This window comes from Ornithorhynchus anatinus, chromosome 12 (genome assembly GCF_004115215.2).
Source record: "Ornithorhynchus anatinus isolate Pmale09 chromosome 12, mOrnAna1.pri.v4, whole genome shotgun sequence".
Classification (NCBI taxonomy): domain Eukaryota; kingdom Metazoa; phylum Chordata; class Mammalia; order Monotremata; family Ornithorhynchidae; genus Ornithorhynchus; species Ornithorhynchus anatinus.
In genome coordinates, this window is record NC_041739.1 from 30,189,372 (window position 1) to 30,210,582 (window position 21,211).

Below are 21,211 nucleotides of genomic sequence, written 5' to 3' on the forward strand. Positions count from 1 at the left end.
ATAGCCAAGAGAGCCATTGTAAAAATAATACTAATAATAATAATGGCATTTGTTAATCACTTACTATGTGCCAAGCACTATTTTAAGCACTGGATAATAATTATGGTATTTGTTGAGTGTTTACTACGTGCCAGGCACTGTACTAAGCGCTGGGTGGATACAAGTAAATAGGATTGGACAAAGCCCCTGTTCCATGTGGGGCTCACAGTCTCATTCCCCATTTTACAGATGATGTAACTGAGGCTCAAAGAAGTGAAGTGACTTGCCCAAGGTCACACAGCAGACAAGGGGGCAGAGCCGGGATTAGAACCCATGGCCTTCTGACTCCCAGGCCCGTGCTCTATGCACTATGCCATAAGGCTTCTCATCACTTAGTTCCTCAAGCATCTAGCCGTTACTGTTGAAGACAGAATTCTGGGCTGGATGGATTGGATGGACCACTGAACTGACTTAGAAATGGTGCTGCTAAGGTTTTGTGTTCTTAATAGGAATCAAGGGTTAATTGTGCTAAACATTCTGGAGGAATTGTTTGATCTAATTCAATATCTGAAAGATCCGAGCTGAAGGAAGCAAAAGACATGATAATGGAAAATGTTGTTATTAAGAGACATGAAGCAATTATAGCTTTCATTGGACAGTGACACGGGGATTCCTATTTTGCAATGCCTCAAGACCAGCGCTTATTAATACACTGAAAAAACCACATTTTTTTTTTAAAAAAGACCTGATTTTTAAAATTATTCCTAAATACTTTTAACTTTCAAAGGCCTGAATAACAAATGAAGGACTCGAGCTTTTTCAAAGCCTGGCATAACCTAAGTACGTTTAAACCTCAATTAAATATTGGCATTTTATTGCACATAATATCAATAGTATTTATTTATAGTATTTATTGAGCGCTTACTATGTGCAGAGCACTGTACTAAGCGCTTGGGATGAACAAGTCGGCAACAGATAGAGACAGTCCCTGCCGTTTGACGGGCTTACAGTCTATTCGGGGGAGACGGACAGACGAGAACAATGGCAATAAACAGCGTCAAGGGGAAGAACATCTCGTAAAAACAATGGCAACTAAATAGAATCGAGGCGATGTACAATTCATTAACAAAATAAATAGGGTAACGAAAATATATACAGTTGAGCGGACGAGTACAGTGCCGTGGGGATGGGAAGGGAGAGGTGGAGGAGCAGAGGGAAAAGGGGAAAATGAGGCTTTAGCTGCGGAGAGGTAAAGGGGGGGTGGCAGAGGGAGTAGAGGGGGAAGAGGAGCTCAGTCTGGGAACGCCTCTTGGAGGAGGTGATTTTTAAGTAGGGTTTTGAAGAGGGAAAGAGAATCAGTTTGGCGGAGGTGAGGAGGGAGGGCGTTCCGGGACCGCGGGAGGACGTGACCCAGGGATCGACGGCGGGATAGGCGAGATCGAGGGACGGCGAGGAGGTGGGCGGCGGAGGAGCGGAGCGTGCGGGGTGGGCGGTGGAAAGAGAGAAGGGAGGAGAGGTAGGAAGGGGCAAGGTGATGGAGGAGCCTCGAAGCCTAGAGTGAGGAGTTTTTGTTTGGAGCGGAGGTCGATGGGCAACCACTGGAGTTGTTTAAGAAGGGGAGTGACGTGCCCAGATCGTTTCTGCGGGAAGATGAGCCGGGCAGCGGAGTGAAGAATAGACCGGAGCGGGGCGAGAGAGGAGGAAGGGAGGTCGGAGAGAAGGCCGACACGGTAGTCTAGCCGGGATATAACGAGAGCCCGTAATAGTAAGGTAGCCGTTTGGGTGGAGAGGAAAGGGCGGATCTTGGCGATATTGTAGAGGTGAAACCGGCAGGTCTCGGTAACGGATAGGATGTGTGGGGTGAACGAGAGGGACGAGTCAAGGATGAAACCGAAATTGCGGGCCTGAGAGACGGGAAGGATGGTCGTGCCATCCACGGTGATAGAGAAGTCTGGGAGAGGACCGGGTTTGGGAGGGAAGATGAGGAGCTCAGTCTTGCTCATGTTGAGTTTTAGGCGGCGGGCCGACATCCAGGTGGAGACGTCCCGGAGGCGGGAGGAGATGCGAGCCTGAAGGGAGGGGGAGAGGACAGGGGCGGAGATGTAGATCTGCATGTCATCTGCGTAGAGATGGTAGTCAAAGCCGTGAGAGCGGATGAGTTCACCGAGGGAGTGAGTGTAAATGGAGAACAGAAGAGGGCCAAGAACTGACCCTTGAGGAACTCCAACAGTTAAAGGATGGGAGGGGGAGGAGGCTCCAGCGAAGGCCATCAGACATTGCAATCTGATCAGGAAATTTTCCATTTTCCATTTTCCATTGGATTTAAGGCATCACAGCCAGTGCTGATTCAGGGGATGCTTTCTCTATGGAAGTTTTTCCCTTTTATTATATTAATGAACTCTTTACTTGGCTTCTGAAAGGTGACAAGAGTTCTGTTTTCCTCCTGGGAAACCGGAGGACCCATTCCAGATTTCCTTCCATCAATCTGATCAATTAATCAACTGTATTCATCGAGTAATACAGAACATTATACTAAGCACTTGGGAGAGTAAAGCACAACAGTATTGGTAGACACGATCCCTAAGCACAAGGACCTTACGGTCTATAGGGGAAGACAGGTATTTGCCTAGAAAGCCCAAGTTGTTAAGCCCAGGGATGAAAACCTGTGAAGACCCAGGAAGAGTGTAGCAATGGGAAAACTGATCAACCATAACAAAAGGTAACCTTTTTTTTAAATATTCTTTCTTTGATTAAAGAAAAAATACAGTGTTCTGGGATATGAAAATTCTTTTTACAGTGTTACAGCCAACTTACTTCCGGATGAAAAATAGGAAGTGGTTGTGATTGCCAGAAACTTTTCAAGAACATGTCTGCAGAGTGGAGTGGCACAAGAGGAATGACTTCCAACCTGTTCAGGTGGCTGTCACATTAGGTCACGTTTGAGGCTGGTGGAGGATAATTGTATGGGGCTCTCTATCTGCCCGCTGTGTACTTACTGTCACATAGCGTCCCTCCAAGGAGATGGGGAATGGGGAGGCCATGAAAACCTGGCTGTCAGATTAGATTCCCACCATGCCCGCTATTATTCCTGTGGCTCTATCCACTAACAATCACACTACACCACACATCAGTTTAACAGAGACTCAGATCAGTGAGAACCTCATCTCCAACCCAGGAAGGGCCCAACACAGTTATCAGACAGGAGGACGAAGAAAAGGGCCCATGTACAGAAGAAAATCAACACTCCAGATGCTTCAGAGCAATAATATGGGGAGTGACTAGATGGTAAAATACTTCGCTTACCCCGGCAGAAAGCTGTTAACTTAAAATATTTCGCAGCCAGAAGAAAAACGGTAGCAATTAAATGCACGAAGTATTTTTAGAGAAATATCGAATAAGCTGAAAGAATTCCCTTAAGACTAAGAAATAAACCAAAACTACGAGGGTCTCTCAGGTGGCGTACATAATCCAACAGTTTCTTACCAGCCCGTTGCTGGTAATGCGAGGAAATCTCTCCTGAGCGGTTTTCACTGATTTCTCCGAACTGTCTACTTAACTCTACTGCACTCTCCGAAGTCCTTAATACAGTGTTCTGCACAGAATGAGTGCTCAAATAATCACGATAATGATATCTGTTAAGCACTTATTATGTGCCAAACACTGTACCAAGTAGATACAAGATAATCAGCTCCCACATGGTGCTCACAGTCCAAGTAGCAGAGAAAACAGGTTTTGAATCTACATTTTGTAGATGTGGGAACCGAGGCACAGAGAAGTCAAATGCCTTGTCCAAGGTTACACAGCAGGCAAGGGGCGAGGTTGGGATTAGAACCTGCGTTCTCTGATTCCATTTCCCCCTCTCTTTCCACTATTGATTACTGGTGGTAAAATCAAAGGTATATTTTGAACAAAGGTGTTTAGGTGAAATGGTCGAATGAACTTGGCAAATGAATCTAGAATATAAGCCCAAAAATGCATATACTCTAACCAGCATGTAGGATATTTACACACACAGCTGTCTTATCTACTAGAAGACTACGCCACTGATGGTGAAATTCACTTACAGGAGTTGGTGTGACAAAACAGGTCAAATTGAACATCCAACTCCTGGCAGAAGGGTGCACTCACAAAGTCTATCTTGTGTAGTCATGCTTGTTGCTTTCAGGTCCAGGATCTATTTTCACTTTTGCCTCAGTCAATCAATCAAGAATATTGAGACCTTACTGTGGGCAGAGCACTCTACACTAAGCACCTGTGAGAATACACTATAACAGAGTTGGTAGACATGATCCCTGCCCTCAAGGAGCTTTACAGCTGAGCAGAGACAGACATTAAAATAAATTACAACTAGGGGAAGCACCATCCTTATGAAGCTTTTACCAGTAAATAGCTGCTTCTTCCTTGACTGCAATGCATAATGTTGGTGTGAGAGAGCTCGTGTTCCTCCCCAAATGCCTAACAGTCTGACCTGGGAGTAATTTTAGGCCTTCGGTAAACTGGGCTGGAAACATCCTTCGATCCATGGCTTCTTGATAGCCAGGACTGCCTCGACTGTCTCGCTCCTCCCAACGACTCGACGGGAGTCAACCCTATCCTTCCGATGGGTAGAACACCAAGAAAGTTGTGTCCAGCAACCATGAGGAGCTTGAGCTTAATACACTAACTGAAGTAGCCGCTATATTTTGATGCCATCGCATCTTTCATCTACCCTAGTTGAAAAATAGACATAGAAATGACAAGCCTGACAAAAGAGGATATTAAGAATCGGTCATTAGAAAAACAGCTATTTTCTTCATTTCCTTTATATTTCTAAATATAAGAATAAAGCAGGAATGTTCTTTCTATTTAAAAGGATGGTAAAGGCTAGAGAAAGAGATGGAATTTGTTCCAAACAAAGAGAGCTACTCCCTCCGAGGCCTGTTGGAGCTCGTATTCCAACATCATGAATTTGGATGGCTTGATCTTTATATGATTTCATTTTTCTTTTAATTTATCGTTGTTGGCAAGTTTTCCTCATTGTTCTGTCTATTGCTACACGGATTGTGAGCCATCTATGGGACAGGGATTTATAGCCAAATTGTTTCCTCTGTTGTCACCTTAGTGCTTAGTTTCAGTAAGTTGGCATGTAGAAAGCCTCAATAAATGTAATAAAAATAATGATAGCAAACAACAATTTTAATTAATATTACAACAACAATTATAAGTAATATTAACAATCTCATCCTTTCACAATTTTGGCTAGTGTCCAACTAAATGTCGTTCCAGTGACACAAACATTTTCCCTTCTCTAGTACTCCACACCTGTGACTCCTTTTTCCTCTCCTCCAAAACAATATGCGCATTATTCATTCAACAGTATTTATTGAGCGCTTACTATGTGCAGAGCACTGTACTAAGCGCTTGGAATGAACAAGTCGCAACAGATAGAGACAGTCCCTGCCGTTTGACGGGCTTACAGTCTAATCGGGGGAGACAGGCAGACGAGAACAATGGCAATAAATAGAGTCAAGGAGAAGAACATCGCGTAAAAACAACGGCAACTAAATAGAATCAAGGCCATGTACATTTCATTAACAAAATATATAGGGTAATGAAAATATATACAGTTGAGCAGACGAGTACAGTGCTGAGGGGATGGGGAGAGGAGGAGAAGCAGAGGGAGATGGGGGGAAAAGAGGGCTTAGCTGCGGAGAGGTGAAGGGGGGGCGGTAGAGGGAGAAGAGGGAGAAGGGGAGCTCAGTCTGGGAAGGCCTCTTGGAGGAGGTGAGTTTTTAGTAGGGTTTTGAAGAGGGGAAGAGAATCAGTTTGGTGGAGGTGAGGAGGGAAGGCATTCCGGGACCGTGGGAGGGACGTGGCCCAGGGTCGATGCGCGGGATAGGCGAGACGGGGAACGGTGAGGAGGTGGGCGCAGGGAGCGGAGCGTGCGGGGTGGGCGTAGAAGGAGGAGAAGGGAGGAGAGGGAGGAAGGGCAAGGTGATGGACAGCCTCGAAGCCTAGAGTGAGGAGTTTTTGTTTGGAGCAGAGGTTGATAGGCAACCACTGGAGGAGTTTAAGAAGGGGAGTGACATACCCAGATCGTTTCTGCAGGAAGATGAGCCGGGCAGCGGAGTGAAGAATAGACCGGAGCGGGGCGAGAGAGGAGGAAGGAAGGTCAGAGGGAAGGCTGACACAGTAGTCTAGCCGGGATATAACGAGAGCCCGTAGCAGTAAAGTAGCCGTTTGGGTGGAGAGGAAAGGGCAGATCTTGGCGATATTGTAAAGGTGAGACCGGCAGGTCTCGGTAACGGATAGGATGCGTGGGGTGAACGAGAGAGACGAGTCAGAGATGACACCGAGATCGCGGGCCCAAGAGACAGGAAGGATTGTCGTGCCATCTACGGTGATAGAGAAGTCTGGGAGAGGACTGGGCTTGGGAGGGAAGATGAGGAGCTCAGTCTCACTCACGTTGAGTTTTAGGTGGTGGGCCGACATCCAGGTGGAGACATCCCGGAGGCAGGAGGAGATGCGAGCCCGAAGGGAGGGGGACAGGACAGGGGCAGAGACGTAGATCTATGTGTCATCTGTGTAGAGATGGTAGTCGAAGCCATGAGAGCGGATGAGTTCACCGAGGGAGTGAGTGTAAATGGAGAACGGAAGAGGGCCAAGAACTGACCCTTGAGGAACTCCAACAGTTAAAGGATGGGAGGGGGAGGAGGTGCCTGCGAAGGAGACTGAGAATGACCGGCCAGAGAGATGAGAGGAGAACGAGGAGAGGACGGAGTCCGTGAAGCCAAGGTGAGATAAGGCGTGGAGGAGGAGGGGATGGTCGACAGTGTCAAAGGCAGCAGAGAGGTCAAGGAGGATCAGAATGGAGTAGGAGCCGTTGGATTTGGCAAGAAGGAGGTCACGGGTGACCTTAGAGAGAGCAGTCTCGGTAGAGCGGAGGGGACAGAAGTCAGATCGGAGGGGGTCCGGGAGAGAATGGGAGTTAAGGAATTCCAAGTAGCGATTGTAGACGACTCGTTCTAGGATTTTGGAAAGGAAGGGTAGTAGGGAGATAGGGCGATAACTGGAAGAGGAAGTGGGGTCGAGAGCGGGTTTTTTTAGGATGGGGGAGACGTGGGCATGTTTGAAGGCAGAGGGGAAGGAGCCGTTGGAGATTGAGCGGTTAAAAATAGAAGTTAAGGAAGGGAGGAGGGCAGGGGCGATGGTTTTTATAAGGTGAGCGGGAATAGGGTCCGAGGCGCAGGTGGAGGGGGTGGCACTTGCGAGGAGGGAGGAGATCTCCTCTGAGGATACTGCAGGGAAGGATGGGAAAGTAGGGGAGGGGGTCGGTGGGGGGGAGGGGAGAGGCAGAGGGGTGACTTTGGGGAGCTCAGACCCGATCGTGTTGATTTTCGTGAGGAAATAGGTGGCCAGATCATTGGGGGTGAGAGACGGGGGAGGGGGAGGAACAGGGGGCCTAAGGAGAGGGTTAAAGGTCCGGAACAATCGGCGGGGGTGACGGGCATGGGTGTCGATGAGGGAGGAGAAGAAGCTTTGCCTGGCGGAGGAGAGGACAGAGTTAAGGCAGGAAAGGATAAATTTGAAGCGTGTGAGGTAGGCTCGGTGCCTGGACTTTCGCCGGCGGCGCTCGGCGGCTCGAGCGCAGGAGCGTAGGAGGCGGACGGAGGAGGCGATCCGGGGCCGTGGGTTAGCGGAGCGAGAGCGGCGGAGGGAAAGGGGGGCGAGAGAGTCGTGATGAGTAGAGAGGGTGGAGTCGAGAGCGGAGACCCGATCGTCGAGAGTGGGAAGTGAGGACAGGGCGGCGAGGTGAGGAGAGATGCTTTTGGAAAGACGGATGGGATCGAGAGAGCGGAGGTCTCTGTGGGGGAGTAGCGAAGATTTGCAGGGGGAGGGAGTGTGAGAGATGAGGCAGGTGAGAAGGTTATGGTCAGAGAGAGGGATTTCAGAGTCGGCGAGGGAGGAGATAGCGCAGCGGTAGGAGATGACGAGATCGAGGCCGTGACCGAGTCGGTGAGTGGGCCCGGTACGGCGGAGCAGGAGGTCGGCAGAGTCGAGGAGGGATAGGAGGCGGGCGGCAGAGGAGTCGTCGGGTACATCCGTATGGATGTCGAAGTCTCCGAGGATCAGAGCGGGCAGAGAGAAGGAGAGAAGGAAGGTGAGGAAGAGGTCTAGGGGGTTGAAGAAGTCGGAGGTGGGACCGGGAGGGCGGTAGATGACGGCGACAAGTATCCGGAGGGGGTGGTAGAGGCGAAGGATATGGGCTTCGAAGGAGGGGAAGGGAGGCGGGAGGGATAGTGCGGAAACGGCAACGGGGTGAGAGGAGGAAGCCGACGCCTCCTCCCTTACCGGTGAGTCTGGGGGAGTGTGCCATCCCTAACTCCACTCCTGAACTCTCAATGCATCTCTAGAAATGACATTTCAGACCGCCCATAAGTCTTATGGAAAGACAAAGTAACTGCACGAACAGAGGTAGATGTGATGGTGTCAATAAGCAGCAGATATTATCCACCCCGATTGAAAAATACACACAGAAATGACAAACCACAAAAAAGAAAACAATAAGTAGAGCCAGTCATCAGAAAAACAGCTATTTTTTTCCTGTAAGAGTAAAGCAGAATGTCCCTATATTTAAAAGGAAGGAACAAGCTAGGGAAAAAAGAGATGTAATTTGTGCAAAATAGAGAAAAGAAGGTAGTAGATAATATGGGCAATTTCAATTACAAGTCCCTCTCTAGATTGTGGGCAGGAAATATCGAATAAGCTAAAAGAATTCCCTTAAGACTAAGAAATAAACTAAAACCATAGAATTCTCTCGCGTGGCCTACCTAATCGAACAGTTTCTTTTACCAGCCCGTTTCACTCGCGGTAATGCTAGGAAATCTCTCCTGCAACACTGCAGCACTGTGCTCTCCCAAGAACTTAGTACATGGCTCTTCTTATAGTAAGCGCTCAATAAATATCATCCATTGATTGACTGATTGATAAACTGGAGAGAGATGCCACAGCTATGGGGACTGCTATTCTCCCTGCCTGCTTCTTCATGATGGTTGAACAAAATAAAAAATCTGGTAGTAACAAGATCAAAGGAGGTGACTCAAATGATTTTTATAAGTGAATTGCCAGTCTGGGGGCTTACCACAATAGGAAAAGATTGAGATAAAGAGCTTAAATTGATTTTTTTACAGGATTAAATATTTATTCTGCATAAGCCACAAATTATATTCAGCCAGGAGAGTGAGGTCAGAAAGTTACCAGAGGTATCATTGCTGAAGTATAGGGGAATAATTGTTCAGTGGCTAAAATCAGTAGGCTGTGAACACCCTCGTAGGTAAAAGAGAATTGCATAATCAGTCAGGTACATTCAGTAGCACTTTCTGTCGTGTTTTAGGTGCAGCCGACTGCATTAGAGACATGTGATCAAGTTAGCCATGGGCAACTCCCACTATTATCCTGAGAAAATTATCCTATTATCCTGAGAAAAATGATCCTATTATCTACTATCCTGAGAAAATATTATCCAGAGAAAAATGCGTTGATATATTTGGTATTGCTATAGATTAAAACTAAGTGTTTAATCAATCAATCAACCAATGGTATTTATTGAATACTCTGTGTGTGCAGAGCACTGACTAAGCTCTTGGGAGAGGACAATACAACAGATTTGGTAGAGATGATCTCTGCTCACAAGGAGCTCACATTTAAAGATCTTTCCATCTGAGACGCTTACAGTGCAGATGTTAAGAGAACTATGTAATAGACTCATTATTTAAAAACAAAAATTTAGCCCATCATAGGTTTTCTTACCCAGCCTCAATCTCCATATCTTCCACCTAAGTAAACAGCTTTCAGGCAGGGATCATTTCAGGCAGGGATCACGCCTCCCTGTTGGACTATACGCTCCTGGGAACTTAGTACAGTGCTCTCCACACAGTAAGTGATTGATAAATAACAATCATTGCTTGATTTATAATTAGGAAAAATTTATAAATTTAGAAATGAGTGGAGTAACTCTAGTTGTACTGCGCTGTGAGCTGCGAAGGCTTTGAAAAGACCAGGGCGTAAAAGACTTCAGAAGTCAGTGATGGATCTTTGCTCACGGCCACAATCAAGGTAACAGATGGGCCCGCTCTGTACAATCACAACTTGGGACCGACTATTAATGCAATTAAAGAACTCCAGTTACATCATCTTGAACACCAGATGCCATAAATGACTGTTGATACAGGTGAAACACCAAACAGTTGTTCTGATCGGATCCAAGTTCAAGTCACTTTTAAACCGCTGAACAGGGACCCCAGGAAGCAGCCTATTGAACCAATTCTAGGTTTTCTGTCCGTGATAAGAGACATTTTGTGCCTGGCTGGCCAAAGGGACCGCCTTCCTCTTGCACCAGTAGATTCAGGGAATTGTAGACCTGGTACCAGTTTAGTGGAGAGTCAGGATTAGTCCTATATAGCACGATGCAGGATCCTGGCTCACATTGTGTTCCGCAATGTCCCTGAAGACACACATAACCATCTGGAGCAGGGGGGCAGTAGGAAGGTAGTCATTGAGACCTTTGGCCACCTATCCTCCATCTTGCATATTCATTTATTGATTCTATTTCTTCCTTACATATCCATACCTATTATATTCTTGTCATTTCTCCAGCTTCCCCTATTTGAAAATCATTTTTGAAGGTCTGGACTCACCTACCTGCAACCTCCTTGAGGGCGGGAAAAGGATGTCTTCTGCTGTACAGTGCTCTGCACTCAAATGCACCCCCAAAATATCAATGATAGATTTATTGATGAGAGCAGGGGCCTAATGGTGAAGATGCTCCAAACTCTGTCCAGTGGGGTTGGAAGGATGGGGGAGAGATGGTTTAGGAGAAAGCAACCCAACCCCCTCTGGGTCCTGGTTCGGGGGAATCATGTAGTGAGGGGTAAGTTGGGGTGAGGCTGTCAGTGGCCCTTTGTGCTTCTTTAGGGATGCTTAGTTGTCAGTAGGAGACCTTAGGGGAGATTCCCTGGTTAAATAGCTGTATTATCAATATCAACAGTATCTCCCGAGAGTCTGTATGTAGAGTACTCTACTAAGTGCTTGGGAGAGTACAATTCAGCACAGTTGGTGCACATTTTCCAGGTCCACCACAGGCTTAGAGTCTAGAAGATTAAAATAGCCATACTGTGCTACAAATTCACCAGTCTATCCCTACACCTTTCTTGTAAAGGACTGAAAGGCAATTCTTGACTTACTTTGGGAGAGTGCCCTACAATTGAATTGGTAGACACGTTCCCTGCCCACCAGGAGCTCTCACAGTCTAGAGGGTTAAAGAGCTGTACTATGCTATAAACTCACCAATCAACCCCAGACCTTTCCTTCCTAGGGCTGCAATGCAATTTTTTATGTCCTCACTGGACAGGTACAGCTGCAGTGGTAAGTGCTAAGTGATTAGTACAGTGCTCTGCACATAGTAAGCGCTCAGTAAATACCATTGAATAAATGAATGGTAGGAGCAATGCCCACTTATCTTAGATGTAGAGTAAATGCTCTCTCAGGCTGCCAAGAAAAATCCTGCTAGGTGGTCGTCAGTATCAGATTGCACTAAGCGTTTCTAACAGAGGGAATTGGGCTCATTAATAATCACAGCTTGCATTGGTATAGTACATTTATTTTTCCAAAGCACATTGACATCATCTCTCTCATTTTCTTCTCACTGCATTGCTGAGGGAGAAGCAAGAATTATCATCTCCATTTCACAGGTGAGGAAACTGAAGCCCAGAGAAGTTAAGTGACGTACCCAAAGTCACACAACCTGGAATTCAAACCCAGCTCTTCTGACAGCCTGGTCCTATGCTCTTTCCACTAAATTATGCTGCTTTAATAGATGCTGCCTGCCAACAGGCACTGCTTTTTCACAACAGTTTCTTCCCATGGAGCTGAGGCCATGACCACCTCAATCTCTTCTTGAAATAAAGCCAAGCAAAGGGGAAGTGGCAAAAATCAGTCTGAGAAGCCAGAGGCTGAGAAATCTCACAAAGAGCCATCAACCAGGGAGGGAAATCTAGCCTGGAAAATGCACAGCATTTTTCTCGCAGATTGGAAAAGTGAAACTAACTACCACTTGGTAGGTTTAAATCTTCTTTCTGCAGCACAATTTTACAAGTTGGTTAGCAGCCGAGAGTGACCCATCCCAACCTCTCCCTGATGCAGTTTTCCAGATGTGGGATTTGGTTTTGGTCTAGGATGCCAGACGCGGGACGCATGTTGGTGAGACCAAGCACGAGAGGGACAGTTTGAGCAGAGGGATCGTGTTGGCCCTGGTAGGGGAGTATACGCAGGAGTATAATAAGTTGGAAGCCAGATTAATTTTCCAGAAATAATCACCCCCAGCAGGTCATGGACAAAATTAGATCAGTGGAGTGGGGAACAACTACTGTATTATGCCTCGGAGCCCGAAGCTGCCTGTTAGCTGAATTCTTGACAGGTATTAGCAGGAAACTGGTGTGCTTCTCTTTAGAAGGATCAGGTCTCAGTGAGTAGCTGCAGGGAAGCCTGCCCTTTGTGAGTTTGCTATGCTGTGCAGTCATTAGCACCTCATCAGCTTAGACTCCATTTCTGCATGGCACAGGACATGCGTTTCTGTCCTCTGGCCTGGAACTCCTAGGCAGTTTCTGGCACTTTCCTGCTTTCATCACATCGGTGATTTTTGCCAGTCAAGTGGGCCTCATAGGTCCACTGCGGCAATGATGAAGTGAGGGTTCAGGTGAGTTTTTGAAGCCCTGGGTGTCTCTTTCCATCTCTCTCTCCCCCCACTCCTTCCCTCTTTTGTCTCTCAACATAAAGATATCCAGCCCACGCAAGAACGGATCTGGTGTTTCTGCCTACTATGCATACGTTCTGAAGGAATCACTTCCTCTTAGGCACAGCTCAAATGGTGGGAAGAACTTTCCAGATTACTGCAGACTATAAACTCTGTGTGGGCAGGAAAATTTCTACTAAACTGTTGCTCTGTTGTAATGTGCTCTTCCACGCATTCAGTAGAGTACTCTGCCTATAGTAAGCTCTCAATAAATACCATCCTTTAGGAGTGTCTGAAGTACCTCACCAGCTCAGGCCTGACAGTACTGCCCAGTTTTGCATAGCAGGACAGTGTTTAACACAACTGCAGGAGATAGGGTATATGGCAATCAGGGTCGGGTCACCCTTACTAACTTTGGGGAAGTGGATAATATAATATCCTTTGGGATCAGGGTTAATACTTCCAAACGCCCCTTTCTCCCATCTAGTTCCTGCCAATTAACTGTTTGGAGCACTGTGTTTGCAAGTTGGTTTCAAATGGGGTCCAAGGCAAACAGTCATGCAGCATCCTTGACTTATCATACTCTTACAAGGCAGAAGGAACCATACTCCAAACACTTCAGAGGAAACTAGTACCGGGCCTGATTGGCATCTGTTTTGAAATGGACTAGCCCCACCTATGGAAGCAGGCAAATGACATTTATTGCATCCGCAATAGCAGTGCTGCTGAAGATCTGAGCACAAGTTCTACCTCCTCATCTACAATGGCTTGCCTGGAAGAAACTGTAATAACAATAATAATAATTTCGGTGTTTGTTAAGTGCTTACCGTGTGCCAAGCACTGTTCTTAGCACTGGGATAGCTATAAGATAATTGGGTTGGACACAGTCCCTGTCCCACACAGGGCTCACGGTCTTTACCATCTGTGTGGATAACCACAAGTGGCTTTTGCAAGGGCTGAATTCTGCATCTTGAAAAATCAGAACAGTCATATTAAGCTTCTGCACCTATCTTTGATTCTTTCGAGTTCAGAGTTGGATAAGTGGCTGGGTTTCCAGGGGACAGGTCACCAAAGGTCCAAGAATTGAGGAAGGAGATGAGAGGCAGCTAGACACACATGACTGATACAATTGGAGTACAAAACCACTGTATATCGAATAAGGCCCAAAGACACATACACACACACACACACACACACACACACACACACACACTTTTAGGTGCTACATGCTACAATGAGAAATGTCACTAGGCCAGATGGTGGGTTTTCAACTCTAGGAAAAGATTTGTCCAATTTAGATTGAAGAGTGACGTTCATTTTTCCTTTATTAAAGTATCCTGAGGCCAACTCCTGACACCTCTGCACACTTTTGAAGTCTTTTCTCCAGTAACACCCCCTTCAGTCAAACACTTTTAAACTCATCTGCTGACTTGAAACTTCTTGCACAATTTGTTAATTCCAAACTCTTAGCAGGTGGTGGAAAAATCGTAATTTCTCCATCTCTTCGGGCCTTTTGCAACAATGCATCAGATTATCAAAGTTTAATCAATTGGATGTTGACACATTCCACATCCAATGTGAGGGTCACACTCTTAATCCCCATTTTACAGATGAGGTAACTGAGGCAAAGAGAAGTGACTTGCCCAAGGTCACACAGCAGACAAGTGGCAGAGGGATCCCCCACCCAGAAGGCTCCAAAAACTTACCCCTTTACTCCAACTATATTTTAGTGTTCGTCTCCCCCACTAGATTGTAAACTCCTCGAGGACATGGATTATGTCTACTATGATATTCTGCCATGCTTTTATGACAGCGCTTGGCACAGAGTAAGTGCTTATTAAGCTTACTGTGGGCAGGGAATGCCACTGTTTATTGTTGTATTGTACTTTTCCAAACGCTTAATACAGTGCTGTGGCCACAGTAAGCGCTCATTAAATACAATTGAATGAATGAATGAATACTACTGATTGACTGAAACAGCAGTGATTAAGATGGTGGAGCAGAAACTTTATTAAACTGCCCTAATGCAATACCAGACGATCCCGAGACTGAATTTTCCAAGGCCGAATCAGCAATCGCGTTCCGATTCAAATACTTTTTTTTAATCAGATGGCTCCACTTGCCTTTCTCTAGGCCTTCCCAGGAACACATGAGAATTCTGCTAGGACCAAACTCAGACTAACGTCTCCCAGCCTGGACCTAGTTATAGCTGACCCGGGGCATTTAAGAGATCAGACCTAGTCGATACAGCATAGAACGCTCGTTTCCAAAACAAGCTTACTATCCTCCAAGGACCCTCGTCAACATAACTGTATTAGGTCATACTTGTAAGCTCCCTGAAGCCAGGAGCCTGGTGGCCTACTTTTTTTTCCCCTAATGGCATTAGGTAGGCGCTTAATATAAGCCAATCACTGTATATAGCTCTGGGATAGTTACAACATAGTCTCTTTCCCACATGAGGCTCGCAATGTTAACCCCATTTTACAGATGAGGTAACTGAGACACAGCGAAGTTATGTTCCTTGCCCAAAGTCACACAGCAGACAAGTGGTGGATCCGGCATTAGAACTCATGTCCTCTGACTCCCAAGGCCTTGCTCCTTCCACTAGGTCATGCCGTTTCTCATTCTTCTCATGTATGCTCCCAAGCAATTAGCGTAGCACTCTGTACATAGTGGGTTTGGTTGAGTGCTTTTTAATTAGTCCTTTCTGTTTTTCACAGACTTTATCAATCAATTCCTATCTACAGTAACACCACACGATCTGGCACTCTCGATTCGTTTAATACGTAAGCCAGAACAGACTTTTATCCATAGATAAAATTTTGCTTTGGACAACGCTGCACAAAAATAAATGCCGCAATAGCTCGTCCGTCTAATTTATCTAAATAGCAGCAGTTTGTTGACACATTTTCCAAGTGAGTGATTCTGACAGGGCAAAATTGGCCACCTTGAGTTTCCTAGTTTTCATATGGGAAGCACCTATCTGTCCCAAAATATCATTATTGGACAGTTAAGGCAGGTATTTCTGAGGATTTAGACCATGCGGCACTTGGTAATCAATGTAAAAGCACATCCCAAAACTCCAAGTAGAAAATACTGAGCACCTTCCCATCAGAAAGTTCACACAGGTGAGAAAACACAACATTAGGGGTTCAGAATGTGGCCCGGCAGAGATAATTGAATTCTGATTATATCATAAATGGATGTTTACAGTCTGACTGTTCAAATATCACCATCATCTATCTTTCATTACTCCTAAAATCCTGGACTTGTTTTTATCACTCTGTCAACAAAAAGATAATTATTTGTGAACCACTCGGAGGATGAAAAATAAAAACCACGGGTAAAGTGGTACTTGGCCTTCTAGTTCTGTTCAAATGCAATTCAAAAGTGATTCACTGACCATGTCATTATCATTTATGAGTAACAAAATGGTGTCACATTTCAAACACACCTTAAATAGTTGAAACGTTGTACAGCTAATTTTGTTCAGTGATATAGCAAGCATCAAATTTTAAATAATGCCAATGAGGTCAGTTCAAACTGAAGTCCTTCTCCCATAACGAAAATGTAAAAGCGATTACTTATGATTCTGTAATAATCGCATTCTAAAGAGAGAAGATCGTGTACATTGCTTGGAGTCATAAGACCAGGAAGAAAAACACTACTTTTTTTACATTAATGTGTTAAAACATAAATATGACTGGGTTTCTCGTCTACACTTCAAAGATGATATCTTAGTAAGAGGATAAGCTAGTAGAGGAGTAGGGAAATAGTAAAACTGTATTTGGGTCGAATTTACAGTACTGTACATATATCTTCATGATCTTCTCTTTTTTTTTATTGGTTAGATGTCATTTTATTGGAGATACAGGAGAAAGAGGGAAAGCAGAGGTGTCAAATTTATCACTGGGTTAACAAAATGAAATACAGTGACATGATGTGACAGATGTTGTATTCAGCCACAATAGATAGTCTCTGTGAACAGGCTCACACTGAAAATATTCAGTGACTTGCCCTGGGTTTCCTAAACTTACACAAGGTAGCAGTCAATAGCTATGCTGTCAAAGAAAAACAGAATCTGAAGGGGAGAAAGTTCTATTGGAAGATTATTTTCCTCCCCACCCCCGAACTCCCAGCTGGCATATGTTTTTATACTTTACATTTATCCCTACCAGAGACATGTTTGGAATTTATGCTTAATTTATCAAGTATATATTTAAGTGAACAAAGCATTTAGAGGTTCCTGGAAGGAGGCATAAGTACATATACATTTTAACTAGTTCATTTACAATCGTAGCATTGTGTACCAAAAAAAAAAAGGATGGAGTCCATATTAAATTTGCAAAATCATGAGGTCCTCCATATTAGATTTGAAGGCAAATATAAACCGTTCGGTAGAGTGCCAACACTATCAAAATCCCACTTAAAGCGGAGTTCTAAACTCTTGTGTTTCAGGAGTAAAGGGTGTGGGACAACCGACGTATGGAGAAGATCACAGACAGCGTGGCTAATCTCAAAGACTTTGGAGTTTTCGAGCTACATAAATCAGAGCGACTTTTTGAATAGCCTCATAAAACACAATGTCATTACCATTCCACTCACGACGTCCGGGTTCTTCCTCCAGCATACAGATCATTAGGAAACTTCTAAGCAATCAAGTAATGTGAATCTGATGAAATTACTCAATCAATGCACAGGCTCACAGTAGCGGTATAGTATAGAATTGCAGCGTTTTGATATGTCAGAAAACATTTTAAAAACCCACCCTTTCCTTGAAGGGGCAAGGAACATAACAAGGAAGGTGATTCATTTCAACAGTTTCCCAGGAATACTTAATGCAGTCTCTCTAAACTGCCTTTTATATTGTAATATCCAATAAAAAAAATTAACACTAGAGATGTGTATCAGTCCCAACCCCCTCAGAGCACTCAGATTTACAGCCACAAAGATTCTGCAAAGTATCTGGGATGATAGATCAGAATGCGAAACCAGGGTAATTAAAGGATTATACTTTAAGGGGATAAAAATGTATTACCATTCCACGTGAATAAAATATTTCAAACAACCATCAGAACTCGCTAATTCAACATGTCCATCTTTGATCGTGGCAATCTAATGAGCTAATATTTACAAATTTATGTCACCGTTTTAAATATCTGCATGACTTATTAAATAACGTGAATACCGTTAAGCAAGATGGGTTCACACAGATTCACTTCAGTGGAGCTCACAATAACTTAAGAGATCCATGCAGAGAAAGAAAAAAAAGAAACCGCTTCCCGCCTTTCTACTATATCATGTCTAGTATATCTTCTGACGCTTCCCGTGTATTAAATATATTAATCACACAAACACAACCGTGTCCACATCCTTACTCTGCCGAGCGGAAACATTTCCATTCCCATCCGTCTCCCCCTTTAGATTCCCAGGCATTTCAACAAAATCTCCTTAAAAAGAAAATGAACCAATGACTCCGATCAGGTTATATGGCTTCGAACCTATTTTTAATTCAGTTAAGAAACTAAGCTCTGTGTACAATCAGTGCGACCCAGACTCCACATCAAAGTTTAGGGCCTGGCTTCTTTTCCTCGAACTGTTGCTAAGGGCTGTGGTTACTTCTAACCTTGGAATTGCACACAAATTAACCTCACTTACTAACACATTTAACTTTTTCAAAAAAATCGGCGTCCTTCTTCAGACACATAAAAGAATGCAAACTCTGTGAAACGACAATCAATTTGCCAGCTTCGTGGCGATGCAAAACCGTCTATAAAAAGGCTAATACCCCTGTCAAACGCACTAATTCTCTTTCAAGTCAAATTCATTCAAATTGTCTCAGAAGCAACCAGGTTGGTATTTTTTCTTTTTGGCGGATCTAGCGGACATGGCGTCCCACAGTCAAACCAACAGTCCTGCTGGGCTCGCCAACCCTAAATAACTTCCCCGCACCTGCCCCCCGAGCTCTGTCTCCCCTTCCCATTGCCCCTCGCCAACCCATGATTCCCATGTTCAAGCCAGAAGGCGGCAGATCCAGGACCGGACATTCATTCTCTTTGGAAACAAGCCTCAGATGGCCTGGCCCGTCGGTGAGCCCACGGCCTGCCTGCAGGCATCACCGGGGAGGGGACACGCTGGCACCGAGGAGGGCACGGCACAGTAATTCTGCCGGTCTCTCCGCCGCGACCCTGACGGACAGCCACCCCCCCCCCCCCCCCGGCCATCGGGTGCGGAACAGACGGGGCCCCGTCCAGACCACTTGTGCCGTCTCAGGATCTGCAACCAAATGCCGGTCGGTGTGGGATCTGCTTTAGGACGAGCCCTTGAATGGGACATGGGACTTTTACTTCCCAAAGCGCTTTCACATCACCGATCCTCACAACGTCCCTCTCAGGTGGGTAGAGCGGGTGTTATTCATCCCCATTCAATGGATGTGCAAACTGAACCACAGAGAGGTCAAGAGATTCGTCCCGGATCACACAGCGGGTCAACGGCACAACAGACACAAATGCAGCTCTCGCGACTCCCAGATCCACGTTTCTTCCACTAGACAACACTGCCTCCTTGATGAACAGGAGTAGACCTTCACACAGATCAGGGTGGTTCCCAGCAGGGCGACCGTCAGTGGGAAGTCGGAGTCGGCTCCGTGTACCGGTCACTCTACGTACCGGATCCCGTGAGATCTGTTTCCGTGGGACGGTCAGCGCGGAATCTGCTCAGCGCACCGATCGGGGCGCAGTCCACTCCGTGCTGGTCAGCGTAGATTTCTCCTCTCTCCGCTGGGCAGCACGGAGTCCGCTTTTGTGTCCCCGACGGCTCGGTGTACCGGGCAGTGTGGAATCCATGCTGCGCAACGGTCACTAGGTACCGGGCGGCGTGAAGTCCGCTCAGTCCTCCGGTCAACGGGGAGGCCGCTCTGCGTACCGATCAGGATGAGGTCTGCTCGGCACACCGGTCAGCGGCAGGTCCTCTCTTTTTACCGGTCACCGTGAAGTCCTCCCAGTTCACCGGTCAGAAGAGAGGCCGCTCTGGGAACCCATCGGGACGAGGTCTGCTCGGCACACCGGTCGGGGGGCAGGTCCTCTCTCTTCACTGGTCCTTGTGAAGACCGTCCAGTGGGGAGTCCACACCGTGCAGTGGTCACTCTGTGCCCTGTTAAGTGTGGGGGTCTGCTCTGTTGGGTCAGCGTGAGGTCCGTGGGGCGCAACCATCGCTAATCACGATGGTATTTACCGAGGGCTTACTCTGTGCCAAGGACCGTTCTAAGGACTGGGGTCGCTACGAGATAATCAGGTTGGACCCGGTCCCCGTTCCGCACGGCGCTCGCAATCTGGATCCCCATTTTACAGAGGAGGGAACTGAGGCCCAGCCTCACACAGCCGAGGTCACACGGCCGACAAGTGGCAGCGTCCGGATTAGAACCCATGACCTTCTGACCACACAGACTACACATAGAAAGACATAAGTGGACATTTAGACAATATAGGGCCGTCTGGTGGTCCGGTGGGCGGTGAGGGTGGAACAGTCCGGCCAGGGCAGAAAGGAGGTGGCGAAGCGTGTCCGGACAAGGAGAAGGGGCCACCCGGGAGGGGAGGGGAGGGAAGGATGGATCTCCAGGGGCCTCGCCTCCAGTCCCAGACCCCAGACCGGCGGCCGGGCGCACCGGTCATCGTGCAGTCCTCTGAACGCTGGGGACAGGGCTTGGCACACAGTAAGGGCTTAACAGATACCATCCTCATCACTACAGTGGACGCACACTGTGGAACGGTCGCTCGGGAGGGGGGTCTTCTCTGTCTGGGCCCGAGCCCCGGGGGGGGGGGGGGACACCCCGTTTTCCCCCCTCCCGGGACCTCGGTCCCACCGAGGCACCGAGGACCCTCCTCGCCGACGCCAAAGCCCACCCAAAGGCGCCCCCCAAGCCCGGCAGCTGCCCGAGGTCTCCCCGGGGGCCTCCTCGGGTCGGAGGGGACCCAGGCCCTCCCACCCCGTCCCCGGGATCCGTGCGGGCGGAGGCCCCCCCCCTCCTCCTCCTCCCCGCCCTCCGGGCTTACCGATGTGGATGATGGAGTCGGCGGCCGCGGCGTGCCAGGACCGAGCCCACCAGACGGACACCACCAAGATCACGGAGAAAACTTCCATGGCCCCCGGGGGACCGGCTCCTCTGCCCGCTGGCCCGCTTGCCTCGGTCCCGGCCGAGGCCGGGGGAGGGGGGGATGGGGGCCCGGGGAGGGGGGGGGTCAATTTGGGGGTCTCCGGGGCGCCCCTAACATAGCCAGCCGCCGCATCCGGATCCTCGCCCCCCCCGGCTGCCCCGGTCAGTCCTGCCGTCCGGTACGCTCCCCCGGACCCTCCAGCCGTGCCCCCCTCGGAGGGACCCCCGACGCGGGGTGGTCGATCCCCTTGGGAGGGCAGAAAAAAAAAAAATCCCCCCCTCCCCTCCTTCGCCCCCCCCCCAAAAAGTGA

The 21,211-nt window shown here is 47.2% G+C and overlaps 1 protein-coding gene across 1 annotated transcript in view; it reads right to left on the minus strand.

Moving 5' to 3' along the window:
• Positions 1-20,969, minus strand: part of GRID2 (glutamate ionotropic receptor delta type subunit 2) — an 873,695-nt gene extending 852,726 nt beyond the window's left edge. The window contains 1 exon segment of the mRNA XM_029076869.1: positions 20,800-20,969. Within this exon segment, the coding sequence (XP_028932702.1) occupies positions 20,800-20,887 (88 nt within the window). The 5' untranslated portion in view covers positions 20,888-20,969.
• Between the last annotated feature and the right edge of the window lie 242 nt (positions 20,970-21,211).